Genomic DNA, 25,725 nt, shown 5'->3' on the forward strand with positions numbered 1-25,725 from the left:
TCGTTCAATTTCGACGGTTGCTCGGACCTTCGGCGAAACCTTCGGCTTCGGGGTTTTAGGCCGAAGCCGAAGGTTCGCCGAAGATGGTTTTTTTGGCCGAAGGCTTCGGCCGCCGAAGCCGAAGCCGAAGCTTCGGTCGGACACTATAAATTAGTCATCACAAACAGATAATGTTACATAATATTATTTTATGCTCTCCTGTACACAATTATACTGAGTTCTAATTTATGCATGTAACAAAATTAAAAGGTCCTACATTTGTCCATTAATTGAAAGATTGTCTTGACCTCAGCAGCCAATTATTAATTATTGTAATGACATCAATAAATGCATGTTCAGAGTTCCGAGTTTATACATATACATGCCTGGTAATATACTATAGTTGTATGTATGTCGTGAATAGAAATCAAATAAGTATTATACATAATATTTAATTTCTATTTATGACATACATTCCTATTTCTATTTACAACAATGTAGTAAAAAATTAGTTAGTACATGTACTAACTAATTTATTACTACATTGTTGTGTTACTAGGTACTTACTACACAACACATAGGACCATAATTCTTTATGTTCTTAGGTCATGGTAAGCATTAAGTACAAGAATTTGTTATCTTATATCTTTAAACGAGCAATTCTTGTAAGTATATATATAAATATATAATTGGAATCTTGGAATCGGCTCCAACGATTTTCATGAAATTTAGTATATACCTAGGGGGTTTCGGGGGCGATAAATCGATCTAGCTATGAATCATTTTTAGAAAATGCAATTTTATTCGTGTTTTATCGAATACCGAGCAAAGCTCGGTCAAATAGCTAGTAATAATTATAATAGGTTACTAGAATATGTAAGACTTTAAATTGAATTTGGTTTTTCCGATTTGGTGCCTATATTTTAATTTAATTCCAAATGTTATTTACAACTACAATCACCTACCAATTTATGTATCCTGTGGAAACCAAACTTTTTGCAGCAATGAAAACTCTATCTTATGTCTTTCTTGGCACTATGATATTCTATATGATTATTATAAGTATATCTCACTATGATTTTCGTACCAAATTTCTTCTAAACTTATTTAGCAATTTCTTGATGTTGAATGAGACAGGTAGACACACAAACTTTCACCTTTATAGTAGTGTGATATGTGTAGACTCTAGAGATTGTATTGATAATGAAAATCTGACAATGTCATTGAAAAACAATAAACCCTCTTATCACTAAACCACTATCTGACAAAGACCTTTCTTTGTTGAATAAGTAGTTCCCAAATATTAATTTCAAACAACATTTATTTACATTTAAATTGGCATTAACTAGAGGTGCTATGATAAAATACCTGTTTAACACTAACTAGTATAAATGAAGGTTATCTAAATTAGCTAATATTTAGCGCTTGTAATACATAAAATGTCTTATATCATAGGTTGTTTGCATGTTAAAAAAACTTGGTCCATAATGTCTTAAGTAGCTTAAGTCTAGATTTGATAATGTCATTACAATTTACAACATATTAGTTGCAACTCGCATACCAATTGAGTCTTAAAGATACTTTGTCCCTCAACTTTGTATGACAAATAGGCATCTCAGTTTTGCTTGAAGCCAAAAAAAAAAACAAAATTTTCCATTAAACTTTAACATCATAATAAACATACTTACAAGTTCAGATATAAAATCCTTGCTGCAAACTAAATAGTGGAAGTTTTTGCCACAATTTTTCACACAAGTCTCCAGCACAGTAAGAGTGTACATGACAATTGTATAATTTTTGCCAGCACTCTGAGTTAACCGCTTTCTAATCGCCTTGACTGCATCTTTCGGGCCATCGGGACTGCTGTTTATTATATCACATATCTCCATGTTCAACGCCCAGTTTTCCGATGGCAGGGATCCATCAGTAGCTTGTTCTGTGAAACAATAAAGTAATTTGAGTCTAAAGATTTATGCAGTAGACAAAATATTACTTACATAATAATTTTTTTTTTATTTTTTTATTTTCTTTATTAGGAACAATAAACAGTTACATGTTAAAACTTAGTTATTACAATTACCTATGGTTTAGAAATGGTAAACACATAACCCACACCATTGTTCGCATATTAAAAAACGGAAAGCACAGCGTATATATGGATAAAAACTAGATACTAAACTACAAAAAGCAATAACACATTAAATTAAAGATAATAAAAAGAATTAAAACAAAGGATATTTTCAATGTAAAGTTAAAAAAAAAAGAAAAAGTATAACACAGAATAAAAATGTACATTGTAAAAAAAAAACTACATGTAAAATAAAAAAAATTTTCATTAAGTAAATAAGTTAGAGTTCATTTTCAGACGCTAATTTGATCAATGTCTCCATGGCTTGTTTTTTAAATTTTAAACTATCAGATAGGGCAAAAATATCAATATTAGTGAAGTATTTGTTGTATGTATCAACAAGACGACGTAGGGGGATACGGAGACCAGCATTAGTCTTGCACGTTTTAGTGAAGAATAACTGAAATTGTCGCGCTTTTCTCTGATAAATTGTTCTCGGCACCGATAAGCAGATCTGATTGGTGATAGCAGAGCAGTCATATTTATTATTACATAAACCATGTAGCATCATGATATCAAGAAGTGTACGTCTGGATTTTAGGCTTAAAAGTTTGAAATGGTCTAGCAGCTCATTATATGGCAATTTAGATTGTTTACATTAAAAAAATATGGTGCGCAGGCATTTTTTTTGTACTAACTCTATTCTATCGGAATATTTGACGTAAAGAGGATTCCAAACGGGTATAGCGTATTCTAATTGTGATCTAATTAGGGTCTTGTATAGCAGCAATAGTGTTGATGGTCTCACAAAGTCACGGGTGGACCTTTGTATGAAACCGTACATGCGATAGGCTTTGTTAATTATATTGTCAATATGTGTATCAAAATGCAGAGAAGAATCTAACATCAACCCTAAGTCCCGGATTAGGTTTACTTTATTCAAGGCACATTGTTTATAGTATATATAAAGTCAAGTTTTATCTTTTTTTTGGAGAAAGAAATAATTTGGCATTTAGGGAGATTGAGGAAAAGTTTGTTACGAATGCAGTAATTGTTTAGTCTGCATAGATCCTGTTGCAAAAGCTGACAGTCCTGTATATTTTTGCATGATTTAAAAATCTTCATATCGTCAGCGTACATTAAAAAATCTGAATGTAACATACATTGTTTAATATCATTGATAAAAATTATAAATATATAATAATACTAGCTGTTGCCCGCGGCTTCGTCCGCGTGGACTTCAGTTTATAAAGCGCGATGTCAACAAAATTGGTGTCAAAAGCTTTTATAAAAAAACCCTGGTACCCCTTAAATCAATACAGCTGTGCAGTGTGCACACAATAAGTATTTCATTTTTTTATATTAAACTTTATATTTTATGCCAAATTTTAAAGCTTATTTAGCCCCCCAATTACACAACTTTACCCATAAACTATTTATCATTGATAGGTTTAAGGTTACGTCACTGCACAGATAAAGTACTGAGTTATTTAATACCGTAGAATAGATATAACAATCGAAAAAAATCGAAACTTAAGAGGATACACCAGAGGCGAGAGAAATTGAAAATAGGTATTTCAAAATGTATTGCTGTCTCACCAATCTCAAGTCTCCCACCGCAGAGCGCGATAGAGACAATACGACAAAAGTTCTAATAAAAAAACAGAAAATCTTTGATTCGTTGTCCGCTGATTCCTTCTCCAAAACTTAACCGATTTTAGTACTTTTTTCATTCATAATTAAAGCAAGGCTTGAGCTGTGTTCCTATGTTTTATTTTTTTTGTATATTTAAGCCAGTTTTATTTTCTGGGTTTTAAACACAGAGGAAAATCTTCCCATTTTTTTGGGTTTTTGGACGTTCTTATCTTTTTTAATAATAAAATTATGAAAAAAAAGAAAACATAGGGACATGCTAATAGTGGCCATAGATATTCAGGAAAAAAATTATAACTCTACCGGCATTATCCAGGGAGGAAACAGGGGACAGCGTTTGTATGGAAAAACGGCGGTGTGGAATCCTCTTAAATGTGAGATGATACCACCTCTTATAGTAAGACTTTTGAGCAAGCGTCAGCGTGATGTAGAAGACGCACGGCGCCATCTTTTATGAATTTTTGGAACTAACTTAATTTGAACAAATTTACGCATTTTCATCCCCTGACAACCCTTTTTTTCCAGTAAAAAAGTAGCCTATGTCCTTTCTCAGGCTTTAGACTATCTTTATACAAAATTTCATTACAATCGGTTCGGTAGTTTTTGCATTTGGTGAAAGCGAGACTGACAGACAGACAGACAGACAGAGATACTTTCGCATTTATAATATTAGTATAGATTATGTGCACACTGCACAGCTGTTTTTGGGTATTTTGATTAATTGAGGGCCGCGCTACACCGGAATGGCAGCGGCGAGGCGAGCACTTTCAGCGCTGCCATTCCGGTGTAGCGCGGCCCTAAGAGGGATACCACTTACCAGGGTTTTAAAAAGTTATGAAATTTGACACAAATTTTGTTGTCACCGCACGCTATAAACTAAAGTCCACACGGACGAAGTCGCGGGCAACAGCTAGTAACTAATAAGTATGATTAGTTCTATGTTACAATGAAGTAAAAAATAAAACGCCATCTGTTGAATCGTATTAGAAATTCATTGCATCGATATATTCCTGGATTTTTTATAATATTATACATAAAATAATACATTTAAGATTTTTGGAAATATTATTTTAATACACATCCAAGACCCAGGAACATTGAAAACTTTTTGTTCCGCCTGCGGGACTCGAACCCAGGACCCCCGGGATGAGCGCTGGCCACGCGCAATGCGAATTCATTTTCATCGATATTTTCATGGAAATAAGATATTTTCCCACATACAAATGTAGCCTATGTCCTTTCTCAGACTCTAGAATAACTGTGTACAAAATTTCATTGCAATCGGTTCAGTAGTTTTGGCGTGAAAGCGAGACAGACAGACAGACAAACAGACAGACAGAGATACTTTCGCATTTATAATATTAGTATAGATAAATTAAACCCTGTTTCATAGTTTTATTTAATGCACTAATTTAATTAATATTTTATCCAGTGTCAAATCTTATCAAGAGAATGTTTATTTTTTTGATCTCAACAAAGAATTTTTAATAGAACGCAACAAACATAAATTCTTAGCTGCGATATATTTTTTTTGTAACCAGGTATTTAAAAAAAGTTGTTTACCTATTTTTTGGCCAACTGGCGTAGCAAATGGATTTCCAACCCCGAAAAACGACATTTCGTAAAAGTTTTCACGATATTAAATGATTAATTTCACAATTTTCTCTTGTCATCGAATTATTTCCAAATAATTTGCGACATACATTGACATTTGACAAATGACAGCTGACCGCTGGGGGAAGGTGACAATTGTTTTTTTAAATTTAAATATGAAACAGCAAACCACATAATATGCCAACCGACATAAATAAATAGATCGGTCATCGGGTATCCAAGCAACCAACTGAGTCTCTATGAATATAAAATAAATATTTATTTTGAAAGCACCAAAATATAATCAAAAATTTTAGTAAAATCTTGTTAATTATGTCCCAGAAAACTACATTAAACAGTTTAATCATACATCCAGACATTGAACCTGGCGTTATAGACAATGTTATGCTTGCACGATGCATTCTGGAATATGGTACCGTATCTTACTGTACGTCTTATAATATTAGAATGTTCTAAGTACTATTTTTTGAAACAGTATAGGGCCAGGCCACAACACTGCGTTGCAGCGTCGCATCGTATAAATCTACGACGCCGCAGAATGCACCGTGAAACCGTTGTTTTTGCGATACGGTCCTCCGCAACGCAGTGTTGTGGCCTGGCCCATACTCCAGTCATTACGTCGGAAAAATCGGGTTAGAAATGCAAATGAACCGATAAAGTCAAATTAGGTTATTACGTGGGGGATGGCTAGAAAAACTTAAGTTCAAATTGTCGACCAAAATAACCTTTTCCGCCATTTCGAAACTTTTTCGACCCTTTGGTTAAATTCAATTTTTCGGTTCCCCGTCAAAATACGATTTTTTTTTGTTCTCGACGGGGAACCGAGTTATGATGAAAAAACTGAATTTAACCCTTTTTTCAAGATGGCGGAAAACCCACAAGCAAACTAAAGAAAACCAACAAGGTTTGGTCGACAATTTGAACTTAAGCTTTTCTAGCCATCCCCGACGTAATATCCAAAATTTGGCTTTCTCGGTTCATTTGCATTTCCTAATGTAAGTATACCTATAATGAATGGAGTAGTAGCCTGCATTAGAATTACCATTTTCCCTTTGTTTTGAACATAATTAAAAGGGTTAAAATCCCTTACAATAATTTTTACCATAGAGCTGATTTAATGTCGAATAGGACCTAAGGACGAGGCTGGAAGACTTTTCGCAGAAGAAGGTGTCCATTTAGATGAAGCTACAGTAGTCCGTTTGGAGTTTCAAAATATAATAAGAATTGACCATCTCTGGATGCTAAAATCGTTGAGAAAACTGACACTATCCCACAATTTAATAGAGAAAATAGAAAATTTGGACCAATTATCTGGCTTAAACGAATTGGACTTATCGTTTAACAAAATAGAGAAAATAGAAAACTTAGACGCTCTTGCTAATTTGGAAGTTTTAACCCTATTTCATAACAGAATAAGGAAGCTTGAGAATATGGATGCGCTACAAAAATTGCTGGTATTCAGCATAGGGGATAATCAGATAGAAGATTATAAGGAGGTAAGGTCTAGGGCCCAGGTTAAGAGGAGAGGCTGAAACTCTTTTGCATTTTGTACCTACCGTTATAGGAGTTCTAGAGACCAACAATGCTCATCTTCTAATAATGCCTAAGTTTTGTGCTGCTACTTGTTAACACTTTTCATTTGGCTATCAATCTGTTCGTTAGCTTGAGCTTCCAGCATTAACTTGTCAAATAGACCAACTCCATTTCAGATGGCTTACATGCGACGATTCCGTAAGCTACGTTCAGTGAGCTTCAAAGGCAATCCGTGCTGTGATGATCCAATGTCCTATCAGTTCCTCAAGGCGGCGCTCACGAGAGTGACCTTCTTGGATTACAAACTTATTACGGAGGAAGAACGAGAACAGGGTTGTGCTGTTTTCAGGTAAATATTGATAAAACTTTTTTTAAAGTAGTTCTTATACAGTTATAATATCTACCTACTTTGCGCACAAACTCTAGAGTTTTGCATTTTTGCGGCTGAAAGTGGGAAGATGCAGGACCACGTTCAACTATGACAAATTACCTCACTACTCACAATTCCTTGATGTTTCTCGGAGCTCGAAGCAGCGGAAGTTAGAAGTCGGCAGCCTGCAGGTTTAACCCTCATAATGATGAACACTGGTGGGGCAAGACTTAAAATTTGATGTATGCAACTTATATAATATATTTTGCGAGGCCCCCTGATGGACGAAGGAATAGGACGAGTTTAATTGAGAGAAAAAAAAATATACTTACTCAAATATAAGTGCTTACTTAAGTATAAAAATATAAATATGTATATCAAAACTTGTAAATCCTCGTGGTCCAAGGGTCCTGCGAGGCTCCTTAGGCTGCAAGGTGGGTCACGTCTTACGACGCCTCTGATGATGAACGGTTCTTTATCAGGGGTCTTCTACGTAAACTAGATGAAGCAGACGAAGAAGCCGACGCAAAGAGACTGGCTCAAGAAGAATATGAGGCGAGGGTGGAATTCTACGCGCTATCCTTTGTTGAGTATTTGAGTGGACCGGAGTTATTTGAGAAGATGTTTGAAAAGGATCCCGACGGATCCTTGCTCCTCCAAGTTGGTGGGGATCTTGTTGGATATTATGAGCAGTTTGTATTTATTTACATGATCTATTTACCTACCTCTCAAATCTTAAAGAAGCTCAGTAAATTATTAAGGGCCGGGCGACAAAAATATTAGATTAGCGATGTACAAGGTGTAATAAAACTAAGTGATAATACTTTAGGGTACGAGTATGACGTGTTCCTTGTAGAGAGTTCACTGTGAAAGTAGCAGGGCTGAAAGATCAAAAATTTTTTCACTTTTGTATGGGGAAACCCGTGAGTCGTGACGCTGCACTGCGACGCACGCGCATACAAAAGTGAAAAAAAATTTGGTCTTTCAGCGCTTACCTACTTAGGTTTGTTACACCATTGTATACCTACTTACTACGGCTTCATGGGCTACTGCGTAAATTGAAATTTTGGCATGGCTATCTTTTAAATATTTCTGATGTATCATGTAACAAAATATGTCTTTAATCGGCAGTGAGTAGCAACCGCACCGCAATAGGAGTGGACAAACGTTACATTTTAACGCAGGTAAATTAAAATTTAAAATTGTACACTTTAGGTACAAAGAACAGTATGTAGAGACCATGGCTGGGTTGGTAGAGTATGCGCAGGAGGCGTACAACGTTCGACAGGCCGAAATACAATTATTCAAGGATTTGATTGACAACGCTTTAGAAGATAGTGTGGAAAAGAGCAAGGAGTAAGAAATGTTTTATTTGCATTCTAAAATAATCCTCTCACTGTAGTGTCACGTTGTCTTAAATTATTGAGATTTTTAAAGTGGTCTATCCCTTCACTTTATGTGTTTTTGGCTTTATCACTATGTCCACTTTAAGGGCCATAAAAGCGTATGAAGAGAGAAAGAAACCTCTTGTGGACCAGCTTAACAGCATAATCGGGAAGTTTGCGGCTCAGCAGGCGACCATAGAGCAACTGGAGCCGACCATCATAGACGCGGGGGAGTCGTTCAACGATGCTGTTTTCGACTTGTGGAAGAAGCTGATGACCATAGAGATGCAGCTATATGAACAATGCGAGGTTAACCTAAAATTATATCGACTTTGAATTTTTGCCCTTAACTTTCCAGTGCGTATGCAATACAGATGTTTTAAGTAGTTACAACTTGCCTACATTTTTGCTACTTCCCACCGTGTTAGTTATAGGGTTGTTGAGGAAGTGATTTTGAGGAAGAGGAGGAGGAAGAGGAATTTTCACGCGCAAATTTAGAGGATGCGGATGAGGATGAGGATATTTTTTGAGGAAGAGGATGCGGATGAGGAAGAGGATGATAGGAAATTATAAATACGAGCGGACCCAACCCAAAAGTCTTTGTCCTGTCTGTACATAACTAGGTACATAGGTACATCACACAAAAATTAATTAAAAGGGCATTTTCCAGTGGACCAAACTATGAATCTAAACCATTCTCAAAACACACACAATAAAGAATCATCAAAATCGGTCCAGCAATTAAGGAGGAGCTCAGTAACTAGTCTAAGAAAATTAATTTCAAAATCGACGATCAGACCGAATAATTCGTGTAGTTTTGAAAGTTGGTACAGTTTTTCCTAAAGGTGTCCAGATGAATATACTAAAAGTCCCCGAGGGTGGGGCAAGAGCACGGTGGGGTAAGGGGAGGGGGGGAAAGATCTCTTTTTCAAGGTTTTCGCTTGTGACTCGAAAATTATTTAAAATATCTCTTTAGTGACTTCTACATTAATTATCTACATTAAATTTACTATAAATTACGTCCAATCATTTTTACTGTACGATCATTAATTACTTTAGGAAATACAGAGTATTAAAAGGGTACGCTCGCACTGTTTTCCATTCAAACGTATTCCCCAATTTACTCCCTGGACAATGCGTTTAGACAAATGATTTTTATACAATACTATGATCTGTTAAAGCTACGTTAGATTTTTTCTAAATTTACTAATTAAAAAAAATATGACCCTTAAAAATTGCAAATAATAAAAGCTTGTCGCGCGATTTGTAAATAAACTACATATTATGTAGTACCAATTTAACTGAGTAAATATTATGTATTTTTTTATAAATTTATCAAGTACTTACTGATAGATTAATAAGTCTCGCGACAAGCTTTTATTATCATGCAAATTGTACAATATATTGAGGAGGAGGATTTTTAAGGAGAAATTTATTTTCTTCTTTTTAGACTATTTAAATAAAAGCTATTTTTCAAAAAGTTTTTTGTTTATAATTTATTTTTTGTTTTTTATCTCTGGCTAGATTTCTGCATGACTAAAAAGTAAATTTTCATTTACTTAACAAAAGTGACCGGATTCAACCGAGTATTTTATGAAACCCGGCTGTCAGTCACGTCATTTCACGTCACGTCACGTGACGTCACGTAAAGTCACGACATGACACGACACGTAACGTCACGTCACGATGAGCCCTTTCATTTGATACCCATATTGCAGAAGTGCATTAAAATAATTACTATTCCCTTATCTTGGATGAGCCGCCATATTAGATGTAGAATGACATTACATTCGTTTTTGAGTTACTCTCAAAAAGCCCTTCCATTTAATATCCATATTTTAGGACTGCATAGAACAATAATTATTTCGTCATCTTGGATGGTCGGCCATATTGGATTTAGAGTGATGTCACATACCGAATCGTGCATGGTCATCCAAACTAAACGCGTATGCAAAATTTCAGCTCAAAATTGAGTTCCAAAATTCCACCGTAACATACATACTTACATACATACAGAGCAAGTTAAATAAAAGCTTTTAAAAACGTAGTGGTATAGACTCATTCTTCCTGAAGATATTTATAAAGAATAAATTTAGATAGGATCAACTTTGAAGGAGGAATCACGGGAATACGTTACCTTGATTAACTGTACCTAGAGACAGATACAGTAAATCGGCGTAACGTAGTCCCCTGATTCCTCCTTCAAAATAGAGTCTATCTAATTTTATTTATTTTTTATTATTTTCAGGAAGAGCCTTCCCCCCCTCCCCCACCGTCGGCTCTTGTCCCGCCCTCGGAGACTTTTAGTATATATTCATCTGGACACCTGTAGGAACAACTGTACCAACTTTAAAAACTACACGAATTATTCGGTCTGAAGTCCTTAATTTTCCCAGGCTAAACATACACAACAACGCACACAAAAAAAAAGATGAGTGAATGATACAATTCTCTGGCTCTGGCGTGTGCGTTGATACGCGACGCACATGCGCAGTGAAATTCCTCATAAGTTCCTCTTAAATTTTGAGGAAGCAATAGCGGAAGAGGATTTTGTTTATTTTATTTATGAGGATGCGGTAACGGTTGAGGAACCCAAAATATTGCGGAACTTCCTCATTATGAGGAAGCGGAAGAGGAATCCTCAGCAACCCTAGTTAGTTATCTTATTTTATATGGTAGGTATCATAAAGGCGCTCCGGCAAAAAAAAATAAGACGTCACCAAAAAGCACTAAGCATATAGGTGATAAGAACGTATTTAGCTCTTTGACATTTGTCTCCGATATAACTTATAACGTCATAGAACGTGTTTTGCCCTTCCTCAGGAATCCCGCATACAATTCGGCGTGAACATAACGGAGATGATCACTAAGCTGCTGGAGTCAGCTCGGGGCGCGTTCGGCGCGTGGCGCGAACACGAGGGGCTGTGGTCGATGCGGCAGGCGGAGGCGCTGTCCAAGCTGCTTGGTAACAGGGTGCTGCTCGGCGACGTCCAGCCGCAGTTGTTGGAGGTGAGGACCAGGCTTTCAAATAAAAGTGTAGATTTTTGCGTCTTTAGAAGTGGCAAGGGCTCGTCGCCACAGGTAAGCAGGTGGTTGGTTTCGGAAGATTTCTATTTGAGATTTATATAATAGAGTTTTATATCCACATAATATTATATTATTCTGTAGTGGAGTCAATTGTGAATTGGGTGGCTTAGAGCGAGATCAGCGACAACATTGCTGTGGTGCATTGTGTACTTGTGTCGTTGGAACGGATTAACGCACGCGACAAAATGTCGTCATCTGTATCACACACGCGGTTGATAACGACTGCAAAATGTGATACCTACGTGTGAATAGTCCTATTTATTTTCAATACAAAGTATACGCCCGACCACGTGGTGTGGTTGTGGTCGTGGTGTTGTTATGGGACGTGCAGAACAGCCCTTTTAACAGTTGTTTCGACAAAACCGCATCTAAGCAACGCCTGGCATGAGTATATAGTGAGTGTGGCAAATATAGTGAGAGTGGAAATCTCCAATCAGCAGTATGGAATTACAACTATATGGCGCACTTGCCGGGGTGGCGCGCTTTGCCACACTCACTATAACATAAAATGTATACGTAAAACTTTGTTGTGGGAAATTCCAGGCGATGATGGACCGCGACCTAATGATGAACCTGGTGGCGCAGTCGTCGGACAACCACATGCGGTTCATAGACGCGCGGGAAGACCTGCTCATGACACGCGCCAACCAGTGGCGGGACGACCTGGTGCAGAATACTAACGAGTATGTAGAGGAATTACCCCGTCGATGGCAGCTGTCGTCCTGCTATTGGTTTGAATGCTGGGATTGCCGATGCCGATGATAGGGTTATCTGTAGGATAAACTCCTAAAGTGCCAGTAATGTTCGGGGCACACTAACGTTTAACGTCAATGCCAAACAACGCGACAATTATTGCGATAATTTGAATGCGTTAAAGTGGGTGGCTACACTTGAACGGTCAACGTTTAATGCCCAACGGCGTTGAAAACGGCGTTGATTTTACTTAACCGACTTCAAAAAAAGGAGGTTATTAATTCGACGTGTATGTATGTAATATTCCAGAACTGCCTAATTTCGTATATCAGCGTCTGAACAAATGTGCCAAAATATTTCAAAAGTGTAGGTATTTATGTATGTAAGTATGTATTTACGTAGAAAATTTAGACGGTTTTGTTCGGAGTAGAACCTTCTAAAGTGTAATTTGAGGGAGATACAATCGCTTTTAAAATGACACGGCTCACGTGTAGGCTTCGCCTCTGAATATTCTGTGATTAGAAAAAAAGTAGGGGCCGTCAACCTTTTTTAAAAGGTGCATTCATTGCGGATTATACGGCAGCCGCGTCTTATGGGTTTTTAACGTGTTGCGTAGGACACGTGAGCCGTGTCATTTTAAAAGCGACTATACAATCGCTACTTTTTTTCTAATCACAGAATATTCAGAGGCAAAGCGTATAGGCTTGTTCTACGTGGAAAATTAAGATGATTTTGTTCAGAGTAGAACCTTCTAAAGTGTAATTTGAGGGAGATACAATCGTTTTTCAAATGACACGGCTCCCGTGTCATACGCCACACGTTAAAAACGCGTACGACACGGCTCCCGTGTCATCCGCACTGAATCGGTTAACGCGATGATGGATGGCAAACTCATGTTTCATCGTGAACAACATCAGCAGACGCTTGTCAAGGAAAAAGTCAAGGCAACATACTATTTCTCTCTTCATTCCAAAATATTTTTTCTCTCCAACAAAAACATTTTTTTCCAGCAACGAAATAAAGCGAAACCGCGACAGAATACTGGAGATCTACTATTACATTGACAACCAACGCGAGGAGTGGACTGACATGCAAATGACCATGACCGAGACCATAGACCCTGAGGCTGCTGCGCTGTTGGGAGACGAGTTTTGAGGGTTCTTCGCTCTTTTGTCGCGAAATGTTTTTTTAATGAAGAAAACGTTCCAAATTTGAATGGCTTATTAGCCATTCAACACGCACGCATGCAAATGCACGGAGAGTCAATGAAGGTGTTTGATATTCCATTTGCCACCAGATGCCGCTATGTAGCCTTAGGGTCTATCGTGTCAAACTGCTGTCATATGTCACAGCTGTCGTGTGTCACGATAATATGCCTAATACGATAGACCTTAAGGCTACATAGCGGCACCCGGTGGCAAAGTTTAGTTTTGGATGTGTCGTTCAAATGCATCCTATTGCATCGACAAGTCATGTTGCAGTGAATTAACGCTAAATCTGTTTGCACATTGTAAGCCGCTTTTGTAAATATAATATACATTATAGGTTCATGACAAATAAAGATTTTTTGTTTGTTTACTTAATCGAAGCTATGTATGATACTTGTGCGCCCCCTAATATGATACAAAAACTATAATAACTAGCTAAATGTCGAGCTTTGTGAGGACTCGCGTCGTCACACCTTGACTGATGATAACACTACATCTACATATAAATAAAAATTACTATGTTAAATCATACATCAATAGGCGTGATAGTTTTTCCGTAAATTGTACCACAAAATGTAAAGGTTGTGGGATATAATATGCGTCTTTAAATAGACAATCATACTAAAAACTTATAGGAATATAATTTTATATTTTTATAAAATAAGAACCACTGTAAATAATAATATTAAAAACACTTCACAAATACCTAATTAGTGTAACTATGTATAAAAAATATTTATCAAGTACTTATGCAAAATATTATAATAGACTCATGAAATTCACCGTACAGTCGGGTTTTATATTTTACTAGGGTAAAATTTGGCCGTAGGTATAATATCGATAAAGTTGCTGTCAAGACCAGCAGTCTTACCCCCGAAACTGTAACGCCAAAAAACGCAGCACCATTGTGCTCTAGTATAGCTGTCAAGAGTGGGAAAAGCCGTTGACAGCAAATTAGTTCCAAATTGAGCCGCAGCACGATTGTGCGCTAGTATAGCTATCAAGAGTGGGAAAAGCCGTTGACAGCAGATTAGTTCCAAATTGAGCCGCAGCACGATTGTGCGCTAGTATATAATATGTCGAAAGTAGCAAAAGCTGTTGAGATCGAGCCACTGACCTCCATTATACAAGTACGCGTACTTGTATAACGGAGGTCAGTGGATCGAGCTGATTCGATTCGATTCTGTCGGGAGTAAGGCAGCAGTTCAAGAATTTTGCATTAGCGCATCTCGTGTATGTATAATGAAACGCGTAAATAACAGCGCCGTTTAGCTTCGATATTAAAAAGTTGCCAGGCGTCTGGATAAGGTAAAACAATTTTGCCTGCTTTAGTAGAACTAGAGCTATATTTAGATGACATTTTCTTACTGTGGGCTGATATGCAACTTTGTCAACAGAATATTACAATATACTTATTGCTTAGTATTATCAAGGTTACTAGTACCATTTACTTAGAAGCCTTCTTCTTCAGCATTTGAATGTACATATCCAAGGACTGCTGAACCTTCGGGTTCTGCAGAAACTGTAGGAACTCCTGTATGTCTGCCTGTCTGTTCTTCTGTAGTCTCAGAACTGGGCCCGACCTTACTCTGTTCTTGGTGAGTGACCTGGCCAAGCTCGGGATCCTCTCGAATCTCTTGAGGAAGGTCTTGCATTTGTCGATGGCATCGGCCTTGTCTGTGGCCACTTCGTCGACCAGTCCCACCTGTAAATTAAACGGTGTGTAGTCATTTGAACATTTTATGAGTTCCGTCTCGTAAATTATTTTAATACTACACGAAGCCCGCAACTCCGTTACGTCAAAACTCGTTTATCGCGCAGTAACCGTACATTCTTCCGGGATAAAAAGTATCCGATGTCTTTTCTCGGGACTCAAAGTATTCTGTTTAATTTATGTATAGGACCTTTATAAGAATACATGTCGGTCCTGTTGGGACTCAAAGTATTTCCATACTTTTCAGCAAAATCGTTTCAGCGGTTTGGGCGTTTTACACACATGCGCGGTCGCAGCCTGAAATTGGGGGGGGGGGGGGGGGGGGGGGTACCCTACCCTACCCGGGTTACCAGGCGTCTGGATAAAGCTGGACACAGTCAGGCTTTTTGCTTGCGTGTCTGGTCAAAATCAAAGGGAGTCCGGCCTTTGTAGAGCCTCAAACACAAATAGACGGTTTTATACCTAATGAGACGTAAAATCTGTTTTAATAAAACAGAAAATTTGTACAGTGTACACGAGCTGCCGAACGTATTTATATATTGTATATTAAAAGTTTAGATTCTAAGTACTCGATAGCAACTCTTTTTTGTACTAATGTCCGGCCTAATAACTCTACAGTTGCGGGCGTCTTCTAGTAATTTATAATATAGTAATTGATAATTATGAATTAGCCATAAAGCTAATATACCTAGCGGAATAGAGCAACAATCTCGAGCTGTCAAATGAAACCGAAATTGGTTTCATCTGTGTGTAAAAATATGTGTATGTATACACTTACACAAACATGATTGAACATGATTTCTATGAGATTAAATTGCCAACGTGCGGCACGTGCCGACTGGACGTCAAAAGAAGAGTGCTGCTGTCATGTATCACACGTCTCTTTTTACCTTGTAGTATTACTGATAGTGACATATCTCTTGCTCAGGCCTTTGTTTCTCTATTCCGCTAGGTATATTAACTTTATGGAATATTTTATTGCTTAATTTTAAGTTTAACAATAATAGGTCACATCGCAACTAGACCGATGACTGATCCGACCGATGACGAAACAGCGATGTTTTATTTAATTATACAAATTGATGCAATAAAAAATCCGGCGGCGTCCACGTTTTTTCCAATAAAATTTTGCATTGCTTTTATACATTTCTAATTTTGCGCCTCGTTTTAACTTTTAAGCTATTGTATACTTAGCTTTAATCGCGGGTTTTGAGCGCGGCGACTGAATCAAGAAATTCCGTAACGAAAATAAACCTAACACTAGTCCCCGAGACTAGACGTATATAGTAAGTATATACCACACGTATTAATTTTTCATTTAGGTGTCATGAATGAAATGAATGAATGAAGGACAAGCTACTCTTTTATTTTTATTGTACCTAAACCCCAAACCAGACATTTTATTGCACATTTAAATATAGCAGTAGTAATATATTATAATATCTAATAAAAAGTTTTTATAAACATAATTACAGCTGTAATTAGCTACCATGAACATTCATTTTATTAAATTTTGTTAACTAACCTTGTTATTAAAAATATTTAGTTTTTTATTACAAGGCCAAGGGGCGAACTGCACAAATATGTTAACATGGACCCATGGGCGTACCGAGGGATCCATGACCTGGATGATCTGTTGACGTCTAAGGGCCGGTTGTTTGATCACTAGTAAAAAATTACTAATAGTACCTATCCGTAACCATTAGTTAGTTGACTGTAGTTAAACCAATATTCAAAGAACAATAGCTCTTAAAGTATTTGACATACGGACGTAATTAAAACTTAACTCAAATTCTTTGGATATAATAATAAAAAAAGATGGGTTTATTGGGTCATGGGGACTCTTTCTGTAAAAAAAATAAAATTGTTTTTAATTTTTGCACATGTTTTCTAAATTTTTTAGAAACTTTATGACTTATTTTAACTTTTTGCATAAAAATACCCCTTTTTGTGTGTTTTATGGTAGCAACGGGCCCTAAGTATATTATCTAGTACTTCTATCTATAAAAGTTACAAATCAAGAAAACGAACTTTTGCCATTTGTTTGCAATACAATATTTTTACAACTAAAAATTATTAATTTTTTATTCTTTATAAACACCTAGCTTATGAAAAATCTGATTGCCCCCCCCCCCCCCCCCTGGCCCAGAACCTGGGTAATTTGCTCCCCCCCCCCCCCCCCCCCTGGCACCAGAACCTGGGTAATTTGCCCCCCCTGGCCTAGAACCTGGGTACGCCCATGTATGGACCCATTCAAGAACTGCTCGACCATAGTACAATTAAATTATTTACCTTCAAAGCTTCATCCACGGTGAACAATCTACCTGTGGTGAGAGCAAATTCCGCTTCCCTCACAGGTATGGTATTACACATGGTGTCCACAAACCATGTTGGTGCGACTATACCCAGGGCGGTCTCATTCAAGCCGATAGTGTATTTCCCTGACACCATCGCTCTCCACTCACAGGACATTGCCAGTAGACATCCACCGGCAGGTGCGTGACCCTGACATTAAAACAAGAATTTATTGCTTTATAATATAAACAATATAAAATAACACTAGTCAATATGAGGCAGCAAGAAAAACAATATAAAATGTCAAAATTTTAATACTGTAATTTTACTAGCGTCTATGTTTGAACATAATATGGAGACATAATTAAATCATTCATTTTCAAAATGTATTTTTAATATTATGCAAATAAATTTCCAAACTTTAATTTATAATTAATTTTATCTTATAATTATTCATTAATGCTAGCAATAAAAATAATTAATTAGTTATGAGTAGACATCGGATTATATGCACGATCAAAGTGTCGAAATATGCATGCAAATATGCACGAAAAAATGGCCGAAATATGCACAATCAAAGGTCACTTAATATTAAAATGTATTATTTTTTTGAAGAGTTTTCCGGCGGTGCCGTTAATAAAAGCGCCAATTTTTATAATTTCATCAAATGCAGGGTTTTTCATTTCTTATACAGCACCAATTATAATAATTTTCTTTATTAAATCGTTAACTAGGTACTTTATTGAAATTTTTTACTAATGTTGCCAACTATAAAGAAAAATTTTGTTTGTAGAAAGATATTGTGCCTATTGGGAGTATTGCATTTTTAGGGTTCCGTAGTTTAAATGGGGATGGAGCCACATAATTGAAGTAGGGTTGTTGAGGAAGTGATTATGAGGAAGAGGAGGAAGAGGAATTTTCACGCGTAAATTTAGAGGATGCGGATGAGGAAGCGGAAGAGGAAGCAGATGAGGAAGAGTTGATAGGAAATTATAAATACTAGCGGACCCAACCCAAAAGTCATTGTCCTGTCTGTCCTAGGTACACAAAAATTAATTAAAAGGGCATTTTCCAGTGGACTAACTATGAATCTAAACCATTCTCAAAACACACTCAATAAAGAATCATCAAAATCGGTCCAGCAATTAAGGAGGAGTTCAGTAATACACACAACACACGCACACAATAAAGATGAGGGAATGATACAATTTTCTGGCTCTGGCGTGTGCGTTGCCATGATTGGATACGCGACGCGCATGCGCAGTGAAATTCCTCTTAAATTTTGAGGAAGCGATAGCGGAAGTGGATTTTTTTATTTTTATTTATGAGGATGCGGTAACGGTTGAGGAACCCAAAATATTGCGGAACTTCCTCATTATGAGGAAGCGGAAGAGGAATCCTCAGCAACCCTAATTTGAAGTGTTTTGATCTATCATACCTCTGTTTTGTGGCCTCAGTATGTGTCATGCTATTAAACTAGCTATTAGTTTGGAGACTACGAACTACCGAAATATGCACTATCAACGAAAAATTGCCAAAATATGCACTATCGTCTAAAAAGTGCCATTATATGCATTTGCATATGCAAGTATGCAAATGCATGTAATCCGATGTCTAGTTATGAGTTATGACTATTGTTGGATTTTCATGCTTGTTGTTGATAAAGTATTATCAACTCATAATTAGTTATGACTAAGTATAAGAAATTATTGTTGGAGTTGCGGCAAAATTCGTTTATTGCGTGGGAACCATACATTTTTTGGAATAAAAAGTGTCCTATGTCGTTTCTCGGGACTCAATGTATCTCCATATCTAATTAATAATCTGAGCAAAATCGGTTCAATGGTTTGGGTGTGAAGAGGTACCAGACAGACAGACACACTTTCACATTTATAATATTAGAATGGATTGCGAATCCTATCAACTACATCTATATCCTGTAAAAGTCATAGCTGATTTATATGTATATATGACATAATATTTAATATGAGTTGTTCAAAGTTGTACCTACATTAATGGCAGCGGCAGTTGCAAAAGTCGATCCAAACAGTTTCATCCAGACTTCCTGAAGTGTGGACCAAAACTCCTCTGCTCTCTTGAGGTCTGGTTTGTACATTTCCATAATATCCAAGCCAGCGGAAAATACTGTAGGCGATGCCTGAAATATAATACCAATGACATTTAGTACAATAATTAAGTAAATTGTGTGTACATCACATTACAAATTTACATTATTTTATAATAAAAATGCATTTATTATAACTTTATTTTTATTATACTATTTTAGAATGGAATAGAATACAATAATTATTTAATTGCAGCTATTACTACTACTAGCTATTTAACCGAGCTTTGCTCGGCATTTGATAAAACACAAATAAACTGTCATTTTCTAAAAATGATTCCTAGCTAGATCGATTTATCGCCCCCGAAACCCCCAAATACTAAATTTCATGAAAATTGTTGGAACCGATTCCGAGATTCCAATTATATATTATATACAAGAATTGCTTGTTTAAAAATATAAGATAAAATACAAAAAAAAAACTTAAATTAAGATACCTAATGTTAATTAATAAAAACTGAAATAGCTACAATTTCAACTGTGTACAGCTTTATAATTATTAGGATGGTTCAAAGTCATAAATCAGCACTCACCGAAGTTAATATCATCCCTTTTGCCTTGTTTTTGGCAACCTCGTCTAGGGAAGAGTTGATTGCCTTCAGCAGGTCCAGGTTTAGACTGTTAACTGGTGGCCGCTGCAGCGTCATGATGGCTATACCATCTCCGTCAACAGTTAAGTCTACCAGTGGACCAGAACTGGACATGGGCCTTGTAGCAGGGAGAACTACCCTGCTACTCCTAAGGGCTTGACGTAGAACAAACATTCTGGAACAGAAACAGCAGATTTTAAGCACTGCACAAAGATCAATCTAAGTACAGACTTAAAGTGTAATATATTTTTTTATGAATACGCTGCTAGCAGACTAAAATTTATAAATAAAACTAAAGTCTTTACCTTAACCTTACCTCGAGCCACGTTGATTTAATACTGAAAACAAATTTAATTTTTTTAAATAAAAACAATATTCTCTTCGAGAAAATTTTAACTTTTGGAGTTTGGACTTTACAAAATTGTGGTATAGATAAATTATTATGCACATTGCACATTGCACTTTATGTCTTAAATCATAAGGCTCAAAATTACATAAAATTCGTTGCCAAATAAACTTTGTGCGCCATTTCCATTTTGTCGATTTTTGACAGTGACACTGTTAAAGTGGCCCATTCACTGTCCTGATTGCAGTCCGCCGTGCAGGACTGCGAAATGACGTAGGACTGCACAGATTATCCTGCTTTGCCGTCCATCTAAGGATGTGATATACTTGCAAAATTCAATATCAGGGCTTCTAAGTACGAATACGTAACGAAACGAAGCATATAGGCATGCTGTACGTGGAAAATTAAGATGGTTTTCTTAGAAAAGAACCTTCTAAAGTGTAATTTTTTTTTAAATGCGGCTCACGTGTCATACGCCACACGTTAGAAACATATATGACACGGCTGCCGTGTCATCCGCACTGAATCAGTAAAAAGTATTTTTTTTATTTACACGATTTTGCTCCTTATTGAAGTCCTATGCAAGTATTTTCAGGGAGCCTTAGTGATTCAAGAGTATAATGACATTTATAAATATAATGACATTCATTAAATAGTGGAGAAATACTGTTATTGTTGGGGTTTCTAATGTCGTGATGTCGTAAGTAATTACAATTTTTCCGCTTATATTGCAAACGCAGGCTGAACCCTACGAGTTTATCAAAATAATGTACCAAGTATTGTACATATTGACAGTGAGGGATTAAGACTACTTGATGCCCTAAGCAATCTATGCCTGTGTCCTCCCCCCCTCTATCCTATTTTTTGGGGTGGTTTTTTTGGTGACGTAAGAGTGAGATGTGATGCCCTAAGGACGGATGTTTTTTGTCCTTATTCTGGTGCCCACTCAGACGCAATGCCCTAGGCAATTGCTTAATTTGATTAAGGGTTGATCCGTCACTGCATATTGAAAATGTCTACAGAAAACTCCGCGATGGTAGATCCTACTAATATTATAAAGGCGAAAGTTTGTTTGGATGTATGGATGTATAGATGTATGGATGTGTGGATGTGTGGATGTGTGGATGTATGGATGTTTGTTACTCTTTCACGCAAAAACTACTGAACGGATTTTAATGAAACTTTACAATAATATAGCATATACATCAGAATAACACATAGGCTACAATTTTAACCGACTTTCAAAATGGGGGAGGTGTTATGTTCGTTTTCTTATGTTTAACGATTACTCCGCCGTTTGTTAACCGATTTTCAAAATTTTTCTTTTGGTATGTAGGGTATCATCCCAATTTGGTATTATATTCACAAAAGTGGTGATCTAATGAAGGATCCATAAGTAATCGAGGGAACTCCTCAAAATTTATGGGGAAACATGTGGTGACTTCGGTTTCGTGAGAAGTATTTTAAGCATATGCTACAAACAAGTAAGATTTTGCACCGAGGTATACCTGGTATACCGTGGTTCGGATGGTGCTGAGAGAACTCCTGATTCTTTATAGATACAAGTTTGGGAGTTTCGGCGTTGTTTTAAGAACGGAAAGCATAATATGCTACTATGCAAATTATATTCATCATCATCATCATCACTACCATAATATTATACCATGCATCGTCCCATGATTATGAGCCTTTTCATAGTCTTTTAGATCGAGGCTCGAGTTTGTCAAGCGATAATTTAAAAAAATCTATACTTATAATATTATAAATCTGAAGAGTATGTTTGCTTGAATGCGCTAATCTCAGGAACTACAGGTCCGATTTAAAAACTTATTTCAGTGTTAGATCACTGTTAGATATCTCATTTATCGAGTAAGGCTATAGGCTATATTATATTATATTATCACGCTAAGACTAATACGATCGAAGAAACTCAAGAAAAAGTGGTAAAAACGGGGAAAATATTAGAAAGGGTTTATCTCACGAACTACTGGAGCAATTTTTATAGCAATATTTGGCACTTATATAGAGTAGACTACGTGAAAGGAGTATTTATAGCTATTTTTTTCGCGGCCGCTACATATGGGTTTGACAAATAATTTGTCAAACCCATATGTAGCGGCCGCGCATGCGTAGTGCTTCGTGCTTGAGATGATACCATTGGACGATCTGCGTGTTTCGTCCAATGGTATCGTCTCATAGCACGAAGCTTCGTGACGATAGACGAATCAGCGGCCGTGGCAATAGAGATTGAAAAAATAAATGGGCTTTAAATTACTGGTCCGATTAGAAAAATTCTTTCAGTGTTAGATAGCCCATTTATCGAGGAAGGCTATAGGCTATATTTTACCACGCTTAGACTAATAGGAGCGTAGAAATGGAGGAAAATGTGGAAAAATCTATACTAATACTGATATTATAAAGCGGAAGAGTTTGTTTGTTTGTTTGTTTGAACGCGCTAATCTCAGGAACTACTGGTCCGATTAGAAAAATTCTTTCAGTGTTAGATAGCCCATTTATCGAGTAAGGCTATAGGCTATATTTTACCACGCTTAGACTAATAGGAGCGAAGAAATGGAGGAAAATGTGGAAAAATCTATACGAATATTATAAAGCGGAAGAGTTTGTTTGTTTGAACGCGCTAATCTCAGGAACTACTGGTCCGATTTGAATAATTCTTCCAGTGTTACATAGCCCATTTATCGAGAAAGGCTATAGGCTATATTTTATCACGCTATAACTAATAGGAGCGAAGAAATAGAGGAAAATGTGGAAAAAACGGGGGGAAATTATTTGAAAGGGCTTATTTGAACGCGCTAATCTCAGGAACTACTAGTTTGATTTGAAAAGAACTTTGTTCCAGAGTTTTACAGTGCGCGGCAGAAAGTTACGCGAGAAACGCACGGTGGAAGACTGCCACTCATCAAGGTGATGATGATGGTGAGTATATTTTTCGCGTGGGACGATGGTGAAAAGTTGCAGGTGATATGATTCCGAACAATTCCTCAGAGCACTCCCCGTGATACAACCGATAGAGGATGCAGAGTGAAGCTACATCTCGGCGTACCTAATTCCAAGGGGTCCAACTTCCAAGCTGTTTGAAACACTATTGGATACTTTATTAGAAAGTGGTGAAACAGGCCCAGAGTACTAATTATTTACTAAACAACGAACTACGAATAATAAAAAGTAAAAACTAAGTAACTTTATTATTTGTAGTTCGTAGACCAAAACTATAATTCCGGCTATAGCAACCTATTTACCTATGTTGCTAATAGCAACCCTGTCTACCTATAGCCAGGGTTGCCAACTTTTCCAGCCGCCATAACCGGACAACAAATTAAATAATAATAATTAATAATTAAAAACAGTTTATCGCGTCATAGTAAAAAATTACAAACTTTTTGCACCCACCTAACTGTAGAACAGTTTGTTCATCTTAGTCACAAAAATAGTCAAATCGAAAAAAAAGGAATATCTAATGAAAGTTTTATTAAAGATGTATAATGTATATAAATTACCTTAATTATAGGAAAACTATTTTTTCTTAAAATTGTATTAATTCTACTTACTCTCGCTTTTAACATTTTGACCAGTAGTTTTCCTGCATCTGTTCTTAGAAATTCTTCAAACTCTCAGGTTAAATTATAGTTGAACAATGAACATGCATGCTGCATGCTGTCACCTACGCTGCCGCGTCGCTGGCGAATTAGCAATGTCTTATGTCACGGTAACATTTTTTATGTGACCGGACAAATTGCATCCGGTCGGAAGTTAGTGACCTGACTCCAACAATTTCTTCTAAAACCCAACAGTCCGGTCGAAAACCGGACGGTTGGTAACGATTGGTTGCTATACGTGGATTTTTTTGAATTTGCCGCCTTTTTCCAGTAATCTTTCGCTAGCCAGACTCTATATCAGCTTTTTGTTTGTCTTAATAGAAATTAGAATTTAGAATAAAAAAACTAAATTAAAAATATTTTGTACACGTAATTATACGACAGTAAAATATCTTTTCATTTTTAAGGACTGCTGCGGTGCTAAAATGGTATGAATCATAATATAATTCATTTTTCTAAAATCGCAAAATGCAACTCTGCTTGCAATTCATTTCTATATTTTTGTACTGATTTGACATTTGTCAGTTTGACAGTTTTGACAATTCATTTGCTGAATTGATTGAGAGGAATTGCTAAATGTCGCCATTTTAGCCCCGCAGTTATACTTTGTGCTGAATATTGGTTGCTAGCCAATAATAAAAGAATGAGGTTGTTAAAGCTTAGCGCAAAAGATGAAATAAGCAAATACCTGCAGGGCATTTGGCTGAGCTGATGTGGAATACGTTACGTAAGCCAGGAGATAATGGTGCGCTGTTGCCCTATTTAGCACACTGCCAAATTGCTCGCGAACATAGAGGGACTAAAATAAGAAGGAAGAGGTCGTATGATAAGGACGATTTTTTGTTGCAACTTGCAGGCAGAATCACCAAATGGCGGATCGCCGCGATCGCGGTCCGCATCCGGATTCCGGACCGCCGCCGCGCCGCGCCGCGCCGCCGCGCGCCGAACCGATGTGTGCGGACCATGCATTTTCGAAGATGAACATCGTTAAAAATAAATTTCGCTCTCGAGTCTCGTCTTACTGATGAACCAGAACATCTCCAGGATTTAATTGATTTACTTAATAATAGCTTGCACCAATATTTCACTCCAAACTTCAGAGAGATAATAAGCTACAAAAAATCGGCCAAGTGCATGTCGGGCCACGCGCAATATAGGGTTCCGAAGTGCCGCTAGTTTTTGATAATTTTTGTATGGTCAAAGAATGTTCATTTATAACGTGTAAGCACAGACATGTACATAATATTTAAACCTCACGGGAGTAGGAAATATGCTGAATTAAAAAGGAAAATTGCCACGGCTAAGAAGACTTCATTAGTTATTGAGTAATAGCACAGAATAGATAATAAATAGTTGGTAATGGTCGATCAACTAAAAAAATATTCGGCGAAATATATGGCGGATTTTTCGTTCTAATTCCTTTGAAAGTAACTGAAATGATGTTGTTC

General features: G+C 36.8%; 3 protein-coding genes across 4 annotated transcripts in view; 1 reads left to right on the forward strand and 2 right to left on the reverse strand.

Annotated features, from left to right (window-relative positions):
* The window catches only part of LOC121738999 (TOM1-like protein 2), a 29,106-nt gene extending 23,703 nt beyond the window's left edge, over window positions 1-5,403 (reverse strand). The window contains exons 1-2 of the mRNA XM_042131302.1: window positions 5,264-5,403; window positions 1,668-1,915 (exon numbers count right to left, since the gene is read on the reverse strand). Of these exons, the coding sequence (XP_041987236.1) occupies window positions 1,668-1,915; window positions 5,264-5,318 (303 nt within the window). The 5' untranslated portion in view covers window positions 5,319-5,403. The remainder of the gene's footprint in view (window positions 1-1,667; window positions 1,916-5,263) is intronic.
* A 174-nt stretch (window positions 5,404-5,577) lies between these two features.
* Window positions 5,578-13,747, forward strand: LOC121738997 (dynein regulatory complex subunit 3-like). The gene is made up of 9 exons (XM_042131301.1): window positions 5,578-5,726; window positions 6,443-6,810; window positions 7,024-7,196; window positions 7,700-7,909; window positions 8,433-8,573; window positions 8,710-8,911; window positions 11,426-11,611; window positions 12,233-12,372; window positions 13,393-13,747. The coding sequence occupies exons 1-9, from the start codon at window positions 5,627-5,629 to the stop codon at window positions 13,535-13,537; spliced, it is 1,665 nt and encodes a 554-aa protein (XP_041987235.1). The 5' UTR covers window positions 5,578-5,626; the 3' UTR covers window positions 13,538-13,747.
* An 869-nt stretch (window positions 13,748-14,616) lies between these two features.
* On the reverse strand, window positions 14,617-20,700 carry LOC121738632 (enoyl-CoA delta isomerase 1, mitochondrial-like). Of its 2 annotated transcripts, none has more exons than XM_042130825.1 (5): window positions 20,631-20,700; window positions 20,258-20,489; window positions 19,611-19,757; window positions 17,597-17,809; window positions 14,617-15,295 (listed from the first exon to the last, which is right to left on the reverse strand). In XM_042130825.1, exons 2-5 carry the CDS (start codon window positions 20,486-20,488, stop codon window positions 15,038-15,040), a joined length of 849 nt encoding a protein of 282 aa, XP_041986759.1. In that variant the 5' UTR covers window position 20,489; window positions 20,631-20,700; the 3' UTR covers window positions 14,617-15,037. The 2 variants fall into 2 exon arrangements, with proteins under 2 accessions (XP_041986759.1, XP_041986758.1); XM_042130824.1 differs by having other exon boundaries at window positions 20,620-20,695.
* Window positions 20,701-25,725: the final 5,025 nt, after the last annotated feature.

The sequence above is a fragment of the Aricia agestis genome, chromosome Z (assembly GCF_905147365.1).
Source record: "Aricia agestis chromosome Z, ilAriAges1.1, whole genome shotgun sequence".
NCBI classification, from domain to species: domain Eukaryota; kingdom Metazoa; phylum Arthropoda; class Insecta; order Lepidoptera; family Lycaenidae; genus Aricia; species Aricia agestis.